This window comes from Trachinotus anak, unplaced genomic scaffold (genome assembly GCF_046630095.1).
Source record: "Trachinotus anak isolate AG129_WGS33_773 ecotype Australia unplaced genomic scaffold, CSIRO_AGI_Tana_v1 ptg000001l, whole genome shotgun sequence".
Taxonomy (NCBI): domain Eukaryota; kingdom Metazoa; phylum Chordata; class Actinopteri; order Carangiformes; family Carangidae; genus Trachinotus; species Trachinotus anak.
The window spans coordinates 13158197-13179169 of NW_027273852.1; the positions used below are offsets into that span (position 1 = coordinate 13158197).

Below are 20973 nucleotides of genomic sequence, written 5' to 3' on the forward strand. Positions count from 1 at the left end.
GATATATGTGATAAAAATGCCCATAAGCAGTGACTCTGTACAACAAAGGTATCTGGATGAATCTCCTTTTGTGTTCCTGTGAGTCCTTCACAGTATGTTAATTTCTCTCCCTGCACGCAAAACATATGAGAAATGAAAATCAATAAGGACTCTTCCTTGGCATGTGCGGGAGGGAAATCAAATAATGGCGATGAGAGAAAAATCTTTTTATAGCAGCTGCCATGGTAACGGAGAGAAGGAGAGAAAGTAATATTCCATAAAGTAAATGAGTGTCCCCCGGTGGGCTGGTTGAGCCTGATGGAGGAGGAAATGGGGAGATAATGCTCCCTCGTACCTTAGACACACTACTTAGCCCACTTTTACAGCACCCTCAGCACAAATGACACTTTGAACGAAACAAAGTACAGATTATAAAAAGATCACCTCTGTTTGTCCATGTGTGTGTGAGTATCGGTGCATTTACAGTATGTGTTAATAACAGCTATGTGTTGGGAAGGAGGAGTGGGATTAGAAAAGAGGAAAGTGTGTGTGTGTGTGTGTGTGAGAGAGAGGGAGAGAAAGAGAGAGAGAGTGTGTGTTTGAGTGTGTAGGGGTATAATGACTCTCAACCATCTCTCTTCTCTCTCACTTTCAAGCCGATAAACTGCGCATAAGGACAGCTTGTTGGGGAGATTTGGCACCAGTAAATGAAAGTGTATCATGGGCTTTGCATGGAGAGGCTGAGGCAGTGCTGATGATATTTGTGGTTTCTGCTGAGTTTGTTGTGCAGTGGGGTGGCGGGTTGAGTCGCTGAGGGAAGGAGGCATGGGAATAATTCATGTCTCTCTAGGGAGGGGTGGATACTTTGAAGCCTCCCATTTCACATTATCGCTCTATATGAGCTGGCACAGCTCACTGCCATACAACCTGATGGATAATGACCACTGACGTACAACCTGAGCCTCAAATGGACATGATGAGTACATGAAGTTAGTGTAGGTGGATGACAAGGTGCAGGTAGAGGACGCATGTACAGATGAGAGCTGAATGACAGCTCATAACATACACAAACACACACACACACACCCAGTCAAAGAGCTGGGCTGACCATGGGTGTATTTAATGCAATGTTCCTACATGTGTGAATCAGAAAGACTCGCCGAATATCAGATTTGTAGAATTCCATGTAAATCTTTGTAAAACTCTGTAAAATCCTCTACTTTTCTTTTGGATGATTGGGTTCATTGAAACACAGTTAGCAGAATGAGTTAATCCTGAACACTGTCTCAAGATATGGCTGCTGCAGGCACTTTTTCTTATTCTTCAATATTCTCTCCTTCCTCATTAGCAAAACCTCTGTGTTTGCTCATTTAGTGATCAATTTCCAACTTATTCATTCCTTTTATGTATTCGCCTCGATGTGCACCTGCAAAACACCAACTGAACTGGGTCAACAATGTATTGATCACCTCCTTTATTATGCTGAGCCAGATTTGTTTTGCTAATTTATTAATCTCTGCATGCTATGCTAATGTCCAGTCATCCGTGCTATGATAACAACAATTGCCCTGTCCCACTGGCACAAATGAGAATTTATGGGCTTGGGTTACCATAGAAATGAACTCCTCCTAATCAATAGGCTCTGAGTTGGGTACATGAATGCCTGCAGAAACTTTGAGTCCGATGTATGAGAGCGCTTCTCTAAGCTCAAGTTTGGCTGCTGATGCATTAGTAATAAAGCTAAAACTGTGTGGGTACCAGCCTGAAGAAGGGAGGTAACCTTCATAAACATACCCACTGTATCTGTCCACTCTAGTTTGAGAAGGAGGCTTAGCTCCAGGGTAAGTTCAGATTTGCTCATGTTTAGCTTCTTGTATCCTTTCTCTCCATTTCTCCCTGTCCTTGCCTGGTCTGCATCCACGGCCGCCTTCATGGAAGTAAAAGCAAGGCTCTGGCTGGACCTGAACAAGGCTGTGGCAGCAGCATCAGCAACAGAGAGTGGATGATCAAATACATTATTGATCCGCTGCATGAAATATTGGTATGAATAATTGAAAAGATAACCCCTCAGCCACTGAGTGGGGGAATCCTGGTGTCAGGGAGTAATGGAGGAAGAGAGAGAGAAAGAAAGACAGGACAGCAGCAGTGGTGGTTAAAATGAAATTTGTTTCTGTCGCCTGTTCATATCTGGGCACGAGCAGACTCACTATCACAGATGTGTCTTCTTTACTATCCTCCTCAGTGACCATATTTCTTCCTCTTTCCACTTCTTTCCTGTCTGCTCCCTCTCTCTTTCTCCACCTCTCCGTTTCTTCCCCTCCCACCCCTACTCCTCTGCTCCCCGTGGACCATCTGCATGCTGCTATAGGTGGGTGCAGCAAGCGAGATAGCGATAGTGGCGGCGGTGTGAAAAATGGCGGTTGTTAACCATCTGACAGGGCTGTGTCCCCAGAGCTGCAGCCTCTCCAAACAGCCCTAATGGGAAACATGCACATGGACCAGCAAATGGACTTGTTTAAATGTGTTACACCAGTAGGAGGGAGAGACATGGAGATGAGCTTGTTTTAAATGTCTTAAGAGGCCTCAAAGTGAGGCTTGCTGGGTAAATTTATAATGTTTCACTGAAATGAGACAGTAAGAGAGGGCAAGGTGCAGAGATAACTTTTTTTTATGCGTTTAACATTTAGTACATTCATGTGTGCTGCAAAATATTTACACATTTTAGTTACATGTATGTTACCAATATTTACTTAATAAAATATTTGATACAATATTAACATTTCATACATTCAATGCACAGCATGTTTATTTCTTTATTTTTCTATTCAGTTTCTCTGTTTAGTAGCTTCTGTTTGTTTATGCTTTGGCAGCACATTTTTTGATCAAGACGTCTTGCCAATTAAGTGTCCTAGAAACTGAAAATGGAGAGTGAGCAATAAAAACTAGACCATCAGCCGTGACAGTTTATAGAAAATACAGTATTTCATGACAGCCAACAATTTAAAGGTCAGTGCTGAACCGTTCAGACTGTATCGGCTCCAAGATTTGAAACTGCTTGCTTGGATAAACCATTGTGACACACAATTCAAAAACCTTTGTTTTGAATTCATTGTCAGATTGTCGTCAGAGCTGGTAATGCGGCTGCACACAAGGACTGATTTGAAAACTCCCTTTGTTGGAGTGTCCAACCAGATTTCAGAGACACAAACCTTTTAATGCGAGAAACACAAAAACATCAAAGTTTCCTTTTTCAAAGTGTGCAGTACTGGTTTGCTGTTTTTTTTTTCTCTTTTGTCTTGTGACTTGATTTTTTGACAATGTATCTGATAAATGCAGTGAGGCTTGGGACAAATAATCAGTATGGCAATGCAGCATGATACAGTACACTGGCATCGATACTGTGATATGTTTTTAAGAAACAGTAAGTAGTGATATTGAAGTATCAATGTTCAGAACTGTTTTGTTTTCTCGCAGTGCTGCAGATCTTTAAGTGAAGCTGATACACAGAACATATCAGATGTGCGTGTGCTGAAATGAGCCTGCACACTTTGTTTTTGTGAAACTAAAAACACTTTATAATACAGTAAATACCAAGTATTAAGTACTAAGTATTAATCCTTTGCCACTTTACCGCCATGTGTTCATTGTCAGTTACACGGATACTGTGGTGTATAATAGATGATTATCATGCTGTGTATGTGATGTATGCATTTCTGTTGTTTCCCTGCGAAATGTAGCACATTATAAGTCATCCTGTTCCCACCTGCACTGGTACATTTTCACGGGAAAATAACATAATTTAAATAAAAGACTTAAGGTGACAAAACGAATGAATGATGATCTAAAACAAACTTCAAGTCTCTGTTCATGCCATAGCAAAATAAATGGAAATCAGCAGCTGCTTGGAAGGCAGCAAATAAATCTGTGGCAAATGGTTGGTGTAGTGTACGCAATTTGGAGTTAATGGACTAAAACATGCAAAACCATTGGTATCGTCCTTTAATATTCTCCAGTGAATTTATCCACAGCTGCTATTAATTTCTCATTACTGCCAAGTCCGATGGAATGATTTCAACTCCAGCAGCGTGAGTCTTACTTGATGTCGCTCTCCTGGACTCTCTCTTCGTCCAAGTCCTCTATGAACTTCTCTCCCTTCATCCAGTAGATGAGCGGGCTGACATCACCGCTGTAGCCAAAAAACGCCCGGCAAGTCAGGTTCAAAGCGCTTCCTGCAAAGACAGAAGATGATGTGCTGTCATGCTTAATTGTCCCGCTGGCTTTTTTAGGACATGCATTTTATACACACGCCCCAAAAATTGCATCATGTCATGCAAACGCCTTCAAAGTCAGTCAGTGACTTCAACAGAAACACTTGAGGCTACTTTGTGGTGACATGTGCATTCACAGTTCATTGTGCATCATACACATATATGCTACGACAACACTAATCCATGTACACACATACAGACACACACATATAATTGCACAAAAATGGTTCCATGAGAGTAGTTGTGTGTTGGACGCTTGGGCACACTCAACAAATCTTTGGGGATGCAGCTGCGATTGAAAGCAGACAGTCTTTCCTTCCACACAGACTCAAGGGGAACATCTCTGAAAATGTTTTGATTTGCTCATGTCAACAGCGCACACATACAGTACAGTAATCTGAAAGCAAGTAAACAGTAGTGAACACATGAGGGCACTCAAGAGCTTCCTTGAGCACCCCTCGAGACTGTGTGTGAAAGAGAGAAAAGAGGAGGCTGACAGTAACATTATTTTGTTTAGAGCTGCTGTTTGGTATGAAGGAAGGTCAGGAGTCAACAACTGTAGTTTACTGTTTACTGAGAGTTTATATGCGGATTATCTCTGCATATGATGAATATCTCCTTGGTAAACTTTGTGCAACAATTGAAAACCCCCTCCATTTCAGTAAGGCAGGTGATATTATTGTGCTATGGTTCAAAATCATTGAATAGCTATGAGCTAATGTTAGATTTAGCCCTGGCGTAAGGTGATTAAAATTGGCACCAAGAAGCCCTTTGCAGCACTCCTGCAAGACCATCCAGTGTCCATGAGCTATGCATGTATTACTCCAGTGAACATAAAGACAGAGCACTGTTGTCATATACTATGCATATGTTTATTTTGCATTCTTCTGAAGTGGCATTCTCAAAGGCCTGGGGTGCAGCAATCACATGCTGCTGCCTCTCAGTGAACCACACAGCAACATGTAAACACCACACAGTTCTGGGGGGGAGGGGGGCTCATTGCGCAGCACGTACAGTAAACTGTATGGACGCTCCTCTTGGGAGAGCTGGTGCTGTGACTTGCTCCGAGGCATGTGCTGTTGGGAAGCACTGGGAGAAACCACATGAAGGGGATGACGGGGGTGAAAGAGATGCCCATCCCTTTCACTGCAGGATTTATGAGCAGGAGTGCAAATGTAAACTGTACTGGTATGGGGCATGTATTCATTAATGCTGCTTTAACGCACTACAGCACCATGGACAGCTCCCCACAGTGGAGTGTAGGGGGTAGAATGGAAAGCAGAGTCTTACAGCCTCAAAAAGAACTGCGTTTGAGTCGATTGCTTTTCTGACACAGTCAAAACTAAATGCTCAACAGCAAGACTGTTCTTTTGGATTGCATTACAGTCTAGGGGTATCTAATTATTTTGGCCACTCAGTGTAATGATTCTTTGATCCTCACATGCCCTGACCGTGACCAGTGGCACACACGTCTTCAGAGGCAAGGTTATTTTTGAAAGACTGTTTGTGTTTGAACTAAGGGCATGCGTCCTGTGTGCTTCCCCTGCCCGACACTCAGCCACAACTTCAAAAGATTTCAGTAGGTCACTCTCAGCACAAGTAAAGTTTTATGGCGTGCAGGGAAGGAGGCTGGGAGGACACCCAGGAATGGACTGATAGTACTGTCGGTGAGGAGCAGTGGCTGACATTTCCAAAGTTCAACAGCCACTCTCGGATTGGTATTTGTGCACAGCCGGGCTCTACAAAAGCTACATGCTGTACCTACAAAACAGGAACCCTCTGTGTGTGGTGTCACACACACACACACCCACACACATGTTTTTGGTGCAGTTGTGCTTCACCGTATAGTCACACTTAATGATTTGTGTAGCAAGTGTGCAAAGTAAGCGTACATAATGTAAACTGTATAAGTGTCTGTGTGATCCAATGTTTCCCCGTTATTTGGAAATCCCCTCTGTGATCTTAGTTTATTCCACAGATCAATTGCACACTAGGAATGTCATGCTGCCAGCAGCCACTGCCTGAAGAGGAAGTTTCCACTGAGCCTCCTGAGAGTCACAGGAAATTGTTGAAGGCCTCATGCTGTCTCATTCTAATCCAAGTGCAACACTCCCCCTAATGCTCTCGCAGCCGCCTTTGTTACTACTTCCACTATTACAAACACCAGTGTGTAGTGTCACATCTGCAACATCATCATCACATTCAGAGATGCATTATGAGAGCTGGACATTGTGTTCCTAGATAGAGGCCATTGACATTGGTGAAGCAAGACTACAAGGTGTATGAGCAGCCTATTTGGAGCTTGCTATCACCTTCATCTGCAGATGGAGTTTGGTACATTGTTGTAACTTTATAGATTAAGTTTGCATCTATTGCATTTCTTTCTGGACTTCTAATCTATGTTGGTTTAAAAGTCAAGATTAAAAGTTTATTCCTGAGAGGAACAAATAAGGAATGAACTGTCAATCTTAACTTTTGAACCATCACAGATGAGACGGTCTTGAGACCTAACGGGCCTTGTGTTAAGGCAGTTTTGCAAACCACTGTTTCCAAGTCAAAAATGAATCAAACTCAAAATGTCAAACTTTCTTTCTTTGAATATAATATAAAGTTTCACTAACTATTCACATTCAGCTTTGTGTGCCATTCAAGATGTTCTACGCAGGTTTACTGGCACGTCTTTTACAATAGTGACCTACAGGGAATTTTTTTTTTTTTTCAGCAGGCAATGGGGATATAAAACCATTCCTTTTTTCCAGAACAGCCGAAATAACACATTCCTTCTCCCTGCAATACATATACGTTGTGCAAGCAGAGCCACAGTTTAAAGTGATGTGAGCAGGCTGAAGAGCAAATGAATGACTGTGTTTGCAAGGCTGCTGAAAAAAAACGTACAAATATTAGCCAGGCAAAGAGAGGAGACAGTTTTACATTAGGCTGGCATGACTCTGTCATTAGCCTCTGAGCCAGCAAACTACTATGATGTCAAGCCGGTTGAAGTCTGAACAGATGGTGGGAAAACTATTAACAAGGACTGGAACAATGAGGTGAATCATTTGCTCACTATCAAGTTACAGAGGAGGAGGAGCAGCTTTCAAAATCCCTCTGTTCTCTCCTGCTGTCCAATCTCACAGCAGTGTCATTGTTATTATAATCTATTATTATTCTCAGAGCAGTCTGTAACCCTTGGTAACTCACACTGTGTGTGTGTGTATGTGTGTGAGTGAGTGTGTGAGACCACCTTGGGCTTCATAACAGTAAAACACAGATGTCTAAAACCTCGGGTAATTAAAAGCCCACTGGTCCATTTAAAAGAGGAGCACAGTAAGTCGCAGGTAAAAACGTCACAGAGGGAAAACCAAAGACAGTTCAATGGTGACCGTTCAGAGATGCTTTTAAGAAAACAGCATGAGAAACAAGGACAAACTCAGTATGTAAGGTTCCAGCAAAGGCAGTAGACTGGAATTAGAGTGAGCCCTCTTCACATATAAATACAGGCTATACGTATACACTGAACAAAAATATAAATGCAGCATTTTTGTTTTTTTGTTCCAATTCCATGGGTTGAATTTAAAGATCTAAGAAGGGTCAGTATCTGGTGTGGCCATCATTTGCCTCCTGCAGTGCAGCACATCTCCTCCGAAGAGAGTTGATGAGCTTGTTGATTGTTGTCTGAGGAATTTTGAATGGTTGTTGCAAAGTTGCTGGATATTGGCAAGAATTGGAACATGCTGTCGAACACGCAGATCCCGAGCATGCTCACTGGGTGACACGTCTGGTGACTACATGGGTCATGCAAGAACTGGTTCGGTCTAAGCTTCCAGGAATTGTTTTCATCATGGTGCAACACTAGGCGACGGTGGCAGATGAATGGCACGACAAAGGGCCTCGCGCTCTCATCATGGTACATCTGTGTGTGTGTGTGTTTGTGTGTGTGTGTGCGCATCTTTTATGTTTACAGAAAAAGTCTTAGATCTTTTATTTCAACTCATGAGAAATAAGAGTAAAAACAAAAGTAGTACATTTTATATTTTTGTTCAGTATATATGTACATGTGTGTATATGTGCGTGTGCTTCCCTTGCTGCTTTTAATTAGCCCATTAGTCACAGATATGATTCAAGCGGTGCGTGGGACCTTTACAACTTCAAGTCACTGAAACTCCAAATGCTTTCTATCAACCAAAGCAGAGCTGAGAAAACAAACCCATATCTGTCTTTAAAAAAAAAGTGAAGGCCAAGTGGAAACATAACAAACCTCACAAGTCGTTTCCACCGTCAACCCCAAACCAGTAACATTCAGCTCAGCACAAACACAACTTGGCATCAAAACGTCATCCTGTTTAGTGAGTAACAAAATTCAAGTACTACCAAGTTAATTTACCTAGCTAAGCAGTGAATGGAGGTATTAATTATGTGGTTATTTTGAAGCTGTTGGACATTTGGCTTGTTAGAGAGATTTAAAACAACATGTAAAACATGTTTTGGTTAGAAAGAGAATTTTCACAATGTGATACCTTTGGGAAACACTGATGGTTTTAGGGCAGCAAATCCCAATAACCCTCATTACCAATTAATCTGTGTACTATTTACTCATTTGATCGCTCCAGTGCTTGGTCTAAAAAGGTTTGAAACAGTGATCAACAGTGTTACATTCAGTCTCCTGTCACATAAGAAAAACATCAAATCCTCACATTCTTGAGGCCTGAACAAGGTCATGTTTGGCTGTTTTCGCTTTAAATGCCAAAAAAACATTTATTATCTGCTGTCAATGTTTGTTTTCTCTTCTGATACATTTGCACAAAAGGGAATGGTTTTAAAGCACGTCACTGGCAGTTTAATATTAAAAGCCCTGTAAACAAAGATGAATTTTAGTTGATTTTATCTTCATTTCCATCTGATATTAATATCATGATGCAGTAAAGCTCGATATTGAGACAGCAATACAAACAACATAATATCAGCTCGGCAGAGGAAGATCTGAGAGGGTGCCAGTGATATTGGTTTATCTGCTTTCCTGTACATTTGCTACCTCCTTGCCCCTCTGTCTATGGATTAATATACTCGCTGCCTTTTGGTAAACACTCAGAAATTCAAGTCCATGACTGTGTCATTTTTTGATGTTCACAAATAAATGTGCCATTACAAGACTTGGCAAAACTTGGTGTGAAAAATATCCCCCGCTGACTGAATGTGCGCCTTGTACAGCACAAGAGCATGATTAAGTGTTTTCATGAGTGTGTTTCTTTATATGTGCACATCTTTGTGTGTTGTTTTTGCCTTCACATGTGCGTGGGTGCGGAACAAATCCATGTAATCTGAGTTATTGACATCCTCCCCCCCAGCTGAGCGCTGGTTATGGTGCCTGATGGAGAGGAGACTTCAGATCCACCCTTTCTTTTATTTCTGCTCGCTTTTAAAAGCCAACAAAATAATAAGAGACATTTTGCAAAATATGTTTATTTGCTTTCTTGCAGAGAGTCAGATGAGAATATTGATGCTATTCTGGTAGCTGTAAAGTAAATGTGAAGGTACAGCAAGCAGCTAGTTAGCTTAGCTTAGCACAAAGGCTGCAAATGGGGGTTACATGCATGTGGCAGGTACATACGTCTTAAGTGACTTACAATACCTAAATGAATGAGGTTACTGAATACACTTCTCATAAGTGCATTCAGGCCAAATAAGCATATAAACAGAAAACTGCTTTATGCTTTTTAAAAGAGTCACAACAGAAAATACATTCAACAACCAAATCTAGTTGAACACAAGCAAACGCTGACATGGGGCAGCTCTTTGGCTCTCATTATTGCACGGCCAGATGAATGAGTGGGTGAGCAAATGACTGAGTGAGTGTGAAGTTGATTTGCATCAACTCTTGGTGCATGTTTAGCTGATTTCACAGTATTTGGGATAATTAGGCTTCACAGAGCTGGCACTCAGATTCAGACAGAGGAATACTTTCCAAGCCAGAGGAGAGGAAAACAAACGTTGCACAGAAAACACTCTGCAGATGCTGTCCAATTTCAGCACAGACGCACAGAACACACAGTGAGATTGACAGATACGCAGAGAGAAGGGCAGATGAATGAACAGACAAGCAGAAAAACAAAACAAAACAAAACAAAAAAAAAACAATAAAACCATGCGCATACAAACATGATTATAAATGAACAGACACACACATGCACATCAATGTCATTTCTGTCTTTTCTGTCTTATCTCTTTCTCCTACAATCCACTGAATAGGACCCTTGTCTTTCACATGTCACTGCTTGGAACAGAGTCGGTTTGTGCGTTTCTTTGTGTGCGACAGCCACCACCATGTTTTATTTGTAGAATAAGCTACGATCTGGAGCGCTTTTTGAATAAGTCATAGTCAGTGTGTGTTTGATGTTTCATAACACTTCACTTCTTCAGCACAACCCAGTGTTCTCTTAGTGCTCTATTTTCAAGGCGGGGGTGAAGCCTGGCACAAGAAGCGATACCACATGTTAGTACTTTCCTCACCCTGAAGTGAACTTTGCTCATTTGTTTTAGTTTTTCTACTCTGTGCAGGTGGGAGGGGAAGGCATCATGAGATGGGAATTCCATGTAAACCAAACGAGCTTTTGGTGACAAAAAAAAAAATCATCTTAAAAATCTATTCAGTTTTCATTGAATGTCACCCATTTTTGAATACTATCGTTGTGATTGATGCATATTGAAATCTGCATCAATCATAACAAAAAGGCTGAATAATATGAATAATATGAGGGTTAAAACACTGCAACTTCAGAAAACACACAACCAAATATAAAAAAAACCAAAAACAAACACATTTGTGTTTTTTTTTTTTTTTTCAAAATGTGTTTACAGTCATCTCAAGGGAGCAGGGACTGATACAGTGCGTGTGTTGCATCTGCAGCTGCTAAACATCAAATACAGTCACTCACAATGATTACTGCTTTGGTAAAATCATGCACAACACAACACCAAGTTGCCACAAAACAACCACACCACCCAAGTTTAACTCAATAATCTGAGAGCTCTGCGATGTTTAGAGTCTTTGGATACAGGACATGTAAAAAGTTTGCACAGCGACCAATATTATAATTAGAAACCAGTCTCCTGTTGCCATCGCATCACATCCTCAGGACTGCCTGTTCCCACCAGTCTTCTCTCAGCATACTCCTCCAAAAACATGAGGTTACCAGGGGAAACGGCTGCATGCATTATTTCCTTTTTACAACTTGTCTGACAAAAGTACTCTTTCTTATTTATGAACACTTTTCTCTGCAATATGATGTCATAGACCAAAATAACGATCCCATTCAGACATGTGGTGGGGACACATTTCATTTAGTCCAGAGGACATTTTCACACAAAAATGTTCACTAAACTCCAACAACAACAACAACAACAACAAGAGCAACAAAGGTTTAGAGACACATCTTCTGATCTCTCTCATTAAAAATTTCAGAGTCCCGCTGACTCCAACTTCACTCAAGTCTGGTCTAAGAGTATAGTATGTGCACTGGAGATTCAAAGATATCACTTACATAATTTGATTTGTGGGCCATGATGGCTGGCTTCCTCACTAGCTGGGATGTCACAAAAATCTGACCATATGTGCATGTCTCAAACTCACAGAACAGCAGACAAATGTGAAAACAGCTTTCAAGTACCAAGCTCTCAACATACTGCGCCTCAATCTGTAGAGTGAAGGTCGAAGATCCAAAGGTGGAAACCATGATAAGCATCAATTTTTAGCTATCTTTTGGGAAATATACAAATGAATAAATCAATAAACTAATTCAAACTCTTTGGAAAGTAATGTCAGCAGATTATTGTCATTGTTATTGCAACCAAACCAACATTACTACACTGATCACTTCCAAACGCCTTCTCAACCATTTAAGCTAACTAACAACATTTTATTGTGGTGCTGTATTTTTACTTGAACATGCTTTGTTTTTGTATTGTGTAGCCATTGTGCTACAAAATAAAACGGTGCTTCATCATTTTGTGAAAACACTGTGCACACAAATATAAAATTCATCTTAAAAAGGAATAAAAATCTACTTCCAATCGCACATTTGTGTTGCAATATGTTTGCGCCTTGCCACTGCACAAGTGCCGATGATAGTATTTTTTCACTGTAAGAGCTGAGTCACTTTGCTCTTAGCTGTGTGAACCTTTTTATCTGCAGCATCACAACCATAGGTGATTTAATGAACAGGTTTTTCTGCCCTGATGCCGAGGGGCCTGGAATTGCAAAGGGCCTCTGAATGTCAATAATATTTTTTTCAGGAGGGAATAGTAAATTAATTCAGTGTAGTGATTGATTTCCCATTTTTTTGCCAATAGCGATATTTGTTGGCCTTAATTGGTCAGTTTGGTCTCAGGGTGTTTTCATGTTATGAGCTGCTCTGTTAACTGGTTTGCAAAAAAAACAAAAAAAAACAAACAAAAAAAAATGTTGTTGGAATTGTGGACATGGCGGACATGGGAGCAGTGCTCAAAAATGAAAGGCTCAAAAAGAAAAAGAAAAGCGAGAACAGGAGTTACTTAAAAGATAAACCAAAACCCAGAAACTCTGTGGCGGCTAGTGCTTATGTTAGCATGGTGCCTCGAGCATACATTACAAGACAGCGAGCAGATCTTCTTATCACAAAATGACAGTTGTGAGTAAGATCTGGCACCACCAGCCCTTGTCGCACCAGGAAGCTGGAGAGACCGCAGAAGACGACACTGCGGGTGGCTCTGCTGTAAGCAGACCAAAGGATCCACGCACTTATGGGGATGAAGAATATGGGGATGCCACTGTTTGTGCCGGGCTGGGGGTTTTTGTCAAAACAGAAATGCTTACCTTCATTCATCTCAGAGCAGCAGAGTTACTGTGGTGGTTGTGTTTGCAGTAATGCAGAAATTCACAGCTGATAGGAGACTGAAACTTTGCAGTGACATGTCATACTGTTGGAGAGAGACATCCAAAGATGTAACGAAGTGTAAATGAAGTGTGTAATGCCTGCACAGTAGTTTGTTGCAGTATCACTATGTGCATTTGTGGCGATGGTTACGTGGTTGTGGACAACAGGCTTAGTCAAGCCCTGGGGCCTATGACAGGATTAAATCGTCCCTGCTCACAACCACTTTCTGCTGGTTTGTTGTAGGTGAATCATAATATTAAAAACACACAATTTCCACTTCTTTTATCACAGACATTCACTCGATGCCACTTCTTAATGTCTGCCAGTTTGTACCCACTCAGGTTTTAGTTGAGACTTTTTTGGGAAGGGTGCTACTCAGATGATGAGATTATACTGGCAGGAACACACTGAGATGGATGTTTGGGTGAAAACCTCTTATCCTTTAAATGTCATTGTATGATTAGTTAAGAACAGCAGAGTAAAGCTGTGTTGTTTCTAGCTTGACATTATCCAGTGAGATTTTAAGGGATGTGTCTAATTCCATGTGAGGTTATATAAGCCTTTATCTGAGGTGAACAATCATCAGAAATTGAGTTATTGTATGATGCTTTCACACAAAACAGTGGTATTCTACTCCTTAGCTTTTGACAGAGACTTTAATTTCAGAGTTTGTGTATTTTAGGCATTTAATTATAATGGCCAAGTAGAAAGTGCTTGTGTGTGCACATAATATGAGAGTGTGTCTGTGTGAGAGAGAGAGAGGGGGAGGAGGTAGAGACAGACAGTCAGACAGACAGAGAGACTGTTTGTGAAGATTTCCTGGGGATATCGCTGCAGGAGAATCTGATACAAGTCCTGTCAGTCATGATTCTTCCCCCACAAGGTGTGAAACAAGCATGAAAAAGTGCACATGGTACTGTGTAATCCTTTTTCTGCACATAGGAAGGATAAGAGAGCAAACAAGACAAGCAGTAAGTAGACACTCTCGTCAAGGGCAAGAAAGAGAGAGAGAGAGAGAGGGAGGGAGAGAGAGAGAGAGAGAGAGAGAGATAGAGAGATGAGTAGAGAGGAGGCAGAAAGTGATAAAAAAGAGCTTTTAGAAAAGATGGTGAATGACAGCCAGTCAGCATCAACAACAACCCCTAGAGATTCCTTGAAATTCTCATTCCAATCCCCATCGCTAAAATCATCTGATCCTGCTTCTTCATCCAGGTTCATCTCTCAATGCAGGAGGGGAAGAGGGGGTGGCACCACCAGAAAGGCGCACACGGGCAGATGTGTTTACCGTTTTCTGGTTATATCAGGAGTGGGGTGTTAATCTCAGGAACGTCCAAATCTGTCATTCCTTTTCTTCAGCCTCCTGCAGGTTACCATGACAACACCTACTGTGCCAGGTAGGAGAGGCTCTGCAGGCTCCGTCAGGACAAAAAAAATACAGTAAAGACAGGTACTGTGCCACATCAGGACCTCTGTGGATTTGTGCCGATGGCGAGCAGCAATCAAAGTCAACTCTAATCTGGAGGAAACAAAACTCTGGGTGCACACATCAGAAAATAGTTTGTCTTGCTTTATAAAGCTGCTCTTAAAACATTTTAGAACCACTATACCTGCAACTTGCAAACCTACTGTACATGATGGAAATCTTGTGAGCTTCGGGAAGAAGGTTCAGGAGACCTAGAAGCATTTTACTGATGCACGATGCGTCAAAGAGAAGAATGAGCTCAGCTCTCCTTCAGACAGACACTAAACTGTTATCTAATAATAAATGACGTGTGAATGACCTGTGCGCAGACCTTCCCTGAATAGGAGAATACAGGCTAAATGAAAGAGAATGGACTTAATCAGAGAAAATAGACCTCAAGAAGGAAAATTCCCTCACACTGTGGGCTGATGATGTGGCTTTTTGCGCATGGCATAGGAGTGAGCTTATGTGAAACAACGACGATGGGCTGAACTTTTTACTCTGCATTGCGGATAAGTGCAGTCGCTGTGAGACAGGGGAACTGGAGGGATGAGAAGTACAGTAAAAATGTGGATTGGAGGATTTGGGCAGAGTAAGTGGAGGAATGAGTAAGGGCAATGAGAACATGAAAGAGTTGGGGCCCACCCCTCCACCACCTCAGCCTCTCTGCTGTTCTAATATTGTCCCCTCTCCAGAGACAAGCCCTTAATTACCATTACAAGCCTGAGAGCTTTTAACAGAGGAGAATCCTGCTTCTTTTCATCTCTGTCGCTCCTTCTCCCCATTTGTTCTGTGGCCCCAGATGATCCGTCACGGAAATGTAAGCCTTTAATTACCGGTAAAAATTACGGCCTTTGTGAACAGGTAGTTGGTGCCCTCGCTTTCATCTCCCCTTTCGTCTGCTAATCGTCCCTTTTTGATGACATAATAGGTGCTCTGTCCAAGTCAGTGGAAGACAGACTCCCATTATATTGTGAAAGGCATTGTGGGGGATTATACGATCATGTGATGATGAACTAAATAAACGCTCCTTTATCTTTCTAGCAATTTCATATTGATTGGGGGATCAACGTAGAAAAGTGCTGGTTCCCCTCCTCTTCCTGAGCCTTGTTCATATCCCATGAAAGTATGCTACTGTCTACTATGGGAATGGAAATAAAATTCCTTAACACACCTCAGCTCACCCACATTGCGAGCCCTTGCCTTTCTAACCTTTTGTTTAGAAGCTATTGTGTCTTTTTTTCTTACAAAGAGTCTTTGTCACTCATGTCTTATCATCGCTGCAGGCTCCACATCCTCCTTTTCTTTTATACTTCTTTCATTTAAAATGCCAGAGGGTTTGGAGACCACTTTTCTCACTGCTGTGGGTTCATGTGAAATCTCCTTTTATGGCCAAAATCAGAGCAAAGAGAACAAAATTCTCCTTCGATGACACTGGGTGCCATGCTTCTAAAGACTGCTCTCCAAGCAGCTTGAGAAAGCTGGGCAATTTTGCCCCCTCTGAGATTTGCCAATGACCAAGAAAAACTTCTTGATAAATGAGAATTAATGCTAATACAAGTGACTGTGAAAATAAAAATTTGACGGAAAAGGAAAGAAAGAGGTGGAGAGACAAAGAATAGTCAGAACAGTGCAGCTTAAAGACAAGTGCAGACATGGAGGGCGTAAGAGAGAGGAAGCTGTAATTGGCTCTTGTCCAGGGGGCTGGAGGCCAATTAAATGGTGTGATTTGAACATTTGACGAGGAACATTGCTTTAACAGATGACCCAAGAGAGGAGTGGCTGCAGGCACTGACCCACTGACCAGAATTCCAACTCAGCCCAGACTAACTCAATCAAAATCAGAGGCTTACTATCCAAGACCCAGACAATCCACGATTAACCGCACAGAATCACACAGGCCTGAATCACACCCCATTTATACACTTGTGCCATTTTACTTGTGTTAACAGAAAGGCTCTCTATTCCGTCACTGCTTCGTTTCCAAACTGAAATGAGTGAACAATGATTCCTGTGAGGACGGTAGGTTAGAATTTCATTCATTCATTCATGAATGTCACACAGCTGCAGATAAAAACATCAGATCTCTGTGGAGCGACAAGGAGACTGTAATGTTCCTCAAATTAATACATGAAACAAACCAAAATATTTCCACCATGTTTTCTAAATTGTTTTTCACTGGCACACTTTTAATTATGTCAGCTTCTCGTGTCTTCTTCTTATGCAGCAGTTTAATGGCACCTGACTGGAAAATTTGTGTCATGAGCTGTTCATCTCCCCAAAACCCTTTAGTTCCTATTAGATTCTCAACTGTGATTGGTTCTAGGGACAAAAAACATATTACAGCCTAAGCAGTCATGCCACTACACAACAGTTGAATTATGTTGATATTAGTAATATTGTGGACAACTGTGCTGAACTTATCATAGACATTTGTAAAGCATTTGATTCTGCTGATAATAACAGTTCACTAGAAAAACTTCAAATGGTTCCAAATCAGGGATCTATTCTTGGTCCTCTTTCATTTAACATATACATAAACAATATTATGTCTGTCACTCTGGGTTGTTATGCTGATGACACTGTCTTTTATAACAAAGACTCTTCTCTTAATCTGGCCATTACAAATTTACAGTCTGCTTTTTATACATTTCATCTTTTATCAAATATAAACTTGTTTTAAATTCTGATGAAACAAAATGTATGCCACTCTCAAGGACAATTAAAGGTGTACAGACTATAAGTATACAGACTGTTCCAATCAGAGCACCATTGTGCAAGTCACATGATTATGGTAATATCATGCAATGTATTACAGAGTACTTACAATGTCAGGTCACAAAAGAGATCACTATCTCCATAAGGCTACCTGTTTAAATAAAGGATGAAATAAATAATTACATAATAATTGCATAGCAGCAGTGTATGGAAACCAGCATTAATGTGCCTTTATTTTGGCTGATTTTCTCAGAATGCTGTCAAAACTTGCACTGCAATGTGATGGAAACCTTGTTTGCTTGTGACTGAAAAATATGTGAGTTAAATTGCTAATTGGACAAGCAAAATGAATGACACCTTCAGCGTCATGACCACTATTCAGGTGTTCATGAGACAGGAAGGGCATCTAAGCAACACCTGCTGCGGTCAATTGAATACAAATACAAAGCAATACAAAATAAAATAAGGTGCTTTACATAAGACTTTGAGACTAAAATAACAAAATGCATGACGTGAAAAGAATAAATGGAAGACAAAGTTTAAAAGTAATGGTAGAAGAAGTTTCATCATGTCTGGATTTAATTTGGGGGCAACGTACAGTCCAGTGCAGACCGACCTCCAGCTCCACAGGCTTGATATTCTGTCACCACCAGCTATTTTCAGTAGAATATTATGTTGCTAGGAGCAACCGCTACAGGTAAAGTTCTACAGCAGTTTCCATAATTGGAGATGTTAAATTAGTTTCTCTGTTGATCTCATGTGAGCCATTACACTAGCTGCCTGTGTCACTAATGAAGCTGTGAAATGGAAGGAAACTGAAGAATTTTTCCTTGATGAAATCTTCAGTGTTCCCCAAAATACGCAGGACAATGTAATGATTCTAGAGGTGTAGCCACTACAGGAACCGGTTTTAGATGTCTCTCAGAGAGATGATGCTTTTTTTCTGTTAGCTATGCATAGCAGGTGGCTGTAAATGCTACGATGCCCGTGAACCTAAGCTGCTGTTACTATGGAAATGCAGCCAGTCAGAGACATAAATCAGAGATGAAGCAAAATTAAAACTGCTTGTTGTTGCAAAACATGGGCTTGTAACTTACACTTTTTATCAGCAAACCAGATATTTTCTACCATAGTTTTTTCATCTTTGTGCATGAAGGGCAGTTACTTCCAGAACCAGGAAATGTTGGAAATGACTTGTCCTCTTATAAATTTTAGCCTTTTTACTTTTGTACTTTTTACTTGTTCTTACCTTTTACTTTTCTTCTTGTCCTGTTACCAATTCATTTTTATTTTATCTTCAGTCTTACTCTTGTTTATGCTATCTCATCTTTTTCTGATCTGGAAGCACTATCACTGAAGTTATTGTACTTTTTTTATGATTTCACAGCTGCTTCCACCACAAACTTCAAAGGCTAGCTCCTTCCTTCAACCTCTGCTGGGGGTGTTTGGCTCATTCCATAGCTGTGCACCCACAATCACAGTGAGGGCAGAAGAAATGATGTAACAGAAGATTAGAGATGTATTTTTGTCCTGAGCCCGTTAGTGATTAATAAATGAGAAGAGGAATTGCAAAATAATTTCATAAGTGCAACTAGAGAAGATGGTGGTGGCAGAGGAGGGCTCAGCTGCGAATGTGTGCTACTCTGTCACTATGACGTAACATGTTGCTGGAAGATCATTAATGCATATTCAGTCAAGAAGGACCCCTTCACTAAAGTGTCTACTGCTTCTTAATATAGTTCAAATGAAGTATAACAAATTACTGTAGGCCTGAAACAATCACACTCATTAACCATGTCACATGAGGTTTGTGTTTCTGATGGCACACAGGTAGCCATCCACAACAACATGGTCAGACAGAAGAATGGTGCATTCAAACCAATTTGGACCAAAAGATGTTGATGGCTAATTTAAAAACATGAAGATGAACTAATTTTCAGTTCATGAGCAAAAAGCTTGTGTTATTTGTATCTAAATGTAATAATTTTATGCACAAACTGTAAGTTTTTTTTTTTTTTTTTTTTTTGCACACCCTCTGGAGCTTTATACATACCCCTGGCTTATGCTCATTCCCTGTCTTGAGAATAGTAGATCTAAGGAATTCATTTACTCTTCCTCTTTTATCTCCTTTCTCCATGCAAGAGATCACATATCTTCACTTGCTGAAGAGAGGGACCGTCTGTATCTCTTCTCTATCCTCCAGATATGTTGCCCCTCCACTTTGTAGCTAACCTTTTTCTCAGCATTCATATAGCTATTTCCTCCAACCAAAGCTTTGGCTTATCTTCTGAACATCATCCAAACCCCCCTTGTCCTATTTTTCTCCTTTACTTTCCTTCTTTTTCTTTTTCTGTTCTTCACAGTGACACCCCCTCCCCGCCCGCTCTTCTCCCCCCTTCTATAACACAAAGGAAAGCCCCTCTTCACCTTCCATACCTCAGCCTCTTATCGCACCTCTACCATTCTCCACCCTGTCCTCCCTCTCAGCCCCTGGTTTTGTAACCAGACCCCCCTCTTTTACTGTTTGTCGCACACTTCACTCTCTTTCGCTCTCCCTCCTTTTCATCTCTGTCTCTTCCCTGTTTAAATTTCTGATTCTTGTTGCCCTCTATCACATCACCGTCACATCGTCTCTTGCCCAATTTTCGCACAAGCACTTCCTCCAAATCCAACAAAGAGCGTGTCCGGTAAATTCAGGGCTTTTGAGTGGGAGTGCAGATTGAGCTCCAGCCGCAGGAGGCCCATGTGTTTATAAGTCTAAATCAGGGCTGACAAATGACTTGTGCCGAGTGGGCTGGAGACACTGGGACGGGGGCACCGGGGGGAAAACAGAAATGTTTACACACTAACACAGGCTGATGATGTCCCCTGGCACTTGCCAAGCACTGGGATAATTTCACTCTGGCAAAAATACCTGTGGGAACTGTGCAGAGCTGCCTCTTAGGATGACTTTCAGCCAATCAGTGGCAACAAGGGAGCATGCTAGGATGTTAATTATGGCAATGATTTCCTGTGAGAAGCAAGCTGTGTTTGATTTGCGTCTGTATTTGCATGTGTGTACATGTGTCGACCTACGGCATATATGTGCTACATCATACCAGAGAGGGTTCAGCTTCAATCAGCGCCTCCTTGTCTCCAGAAGAAATCAAATAAGCTGCGCTGCACAAATCCTCACAATGATGACTCAGTTTCTGTTACTTTGACCATAACCTCAAGTTCTGCTGCCCTCTTACTGTTATGATATCACATGATCAATGTAACGGCGCATCCTCTATGCTGGGACCCTATTTTGAAGACATCAAAACACATCACATCATATCCTATTTTCACTTTTTTCCTTTTTGTCCCCAAGGATCATTACTCTAAAAGAATGCAACTGGGATCTAGTTACTATAGTAACAGAAAAATTTGCTTTGCCTTCAGAGCTTATCCACGATCAGAGAGAAAAAGGCTTTTAATTATCACCAGAAAATGAAGACCATGTGCATGTATGCACTTAAACACGCTCTCAAACAGACCATATGTTTGACTATGAGTTAAGCCAACTATATTATGTGCAAATACTGTTAACTGTTTACACACACATGCAAGTAACAGCATATTTCACACCGCATAAAATTTACATTGTGTACAATACATG

General features: G+C 41.1%; 1 protein-coding gene across 6 annotated transcripts in view; it reads right to left on the bottom strand.

The window, feature by feature from the left end:
- il1rapl1a (interleukin 1 receptor accessory protein-like 1a) overlaps positions 1-20973 on the bottom strand; it is a 254557-nt gene that overhangs the window by 11956 nt on the left and 221628 nt on the right. For all 6 annotated transcript variants that reach the window (XM_071478284.1, XM_071478295.1, XM_071478324.1 and 3 more), the window contains one exon: positions 4076-4208. In XM_071478284.1, the coding sequence (XP_071334385.1) occupies positions 4076-4208 (133 nt within the window). The remainder of the gene's footprint in view (positions 1-4075; positions 4209-20973) is intronic.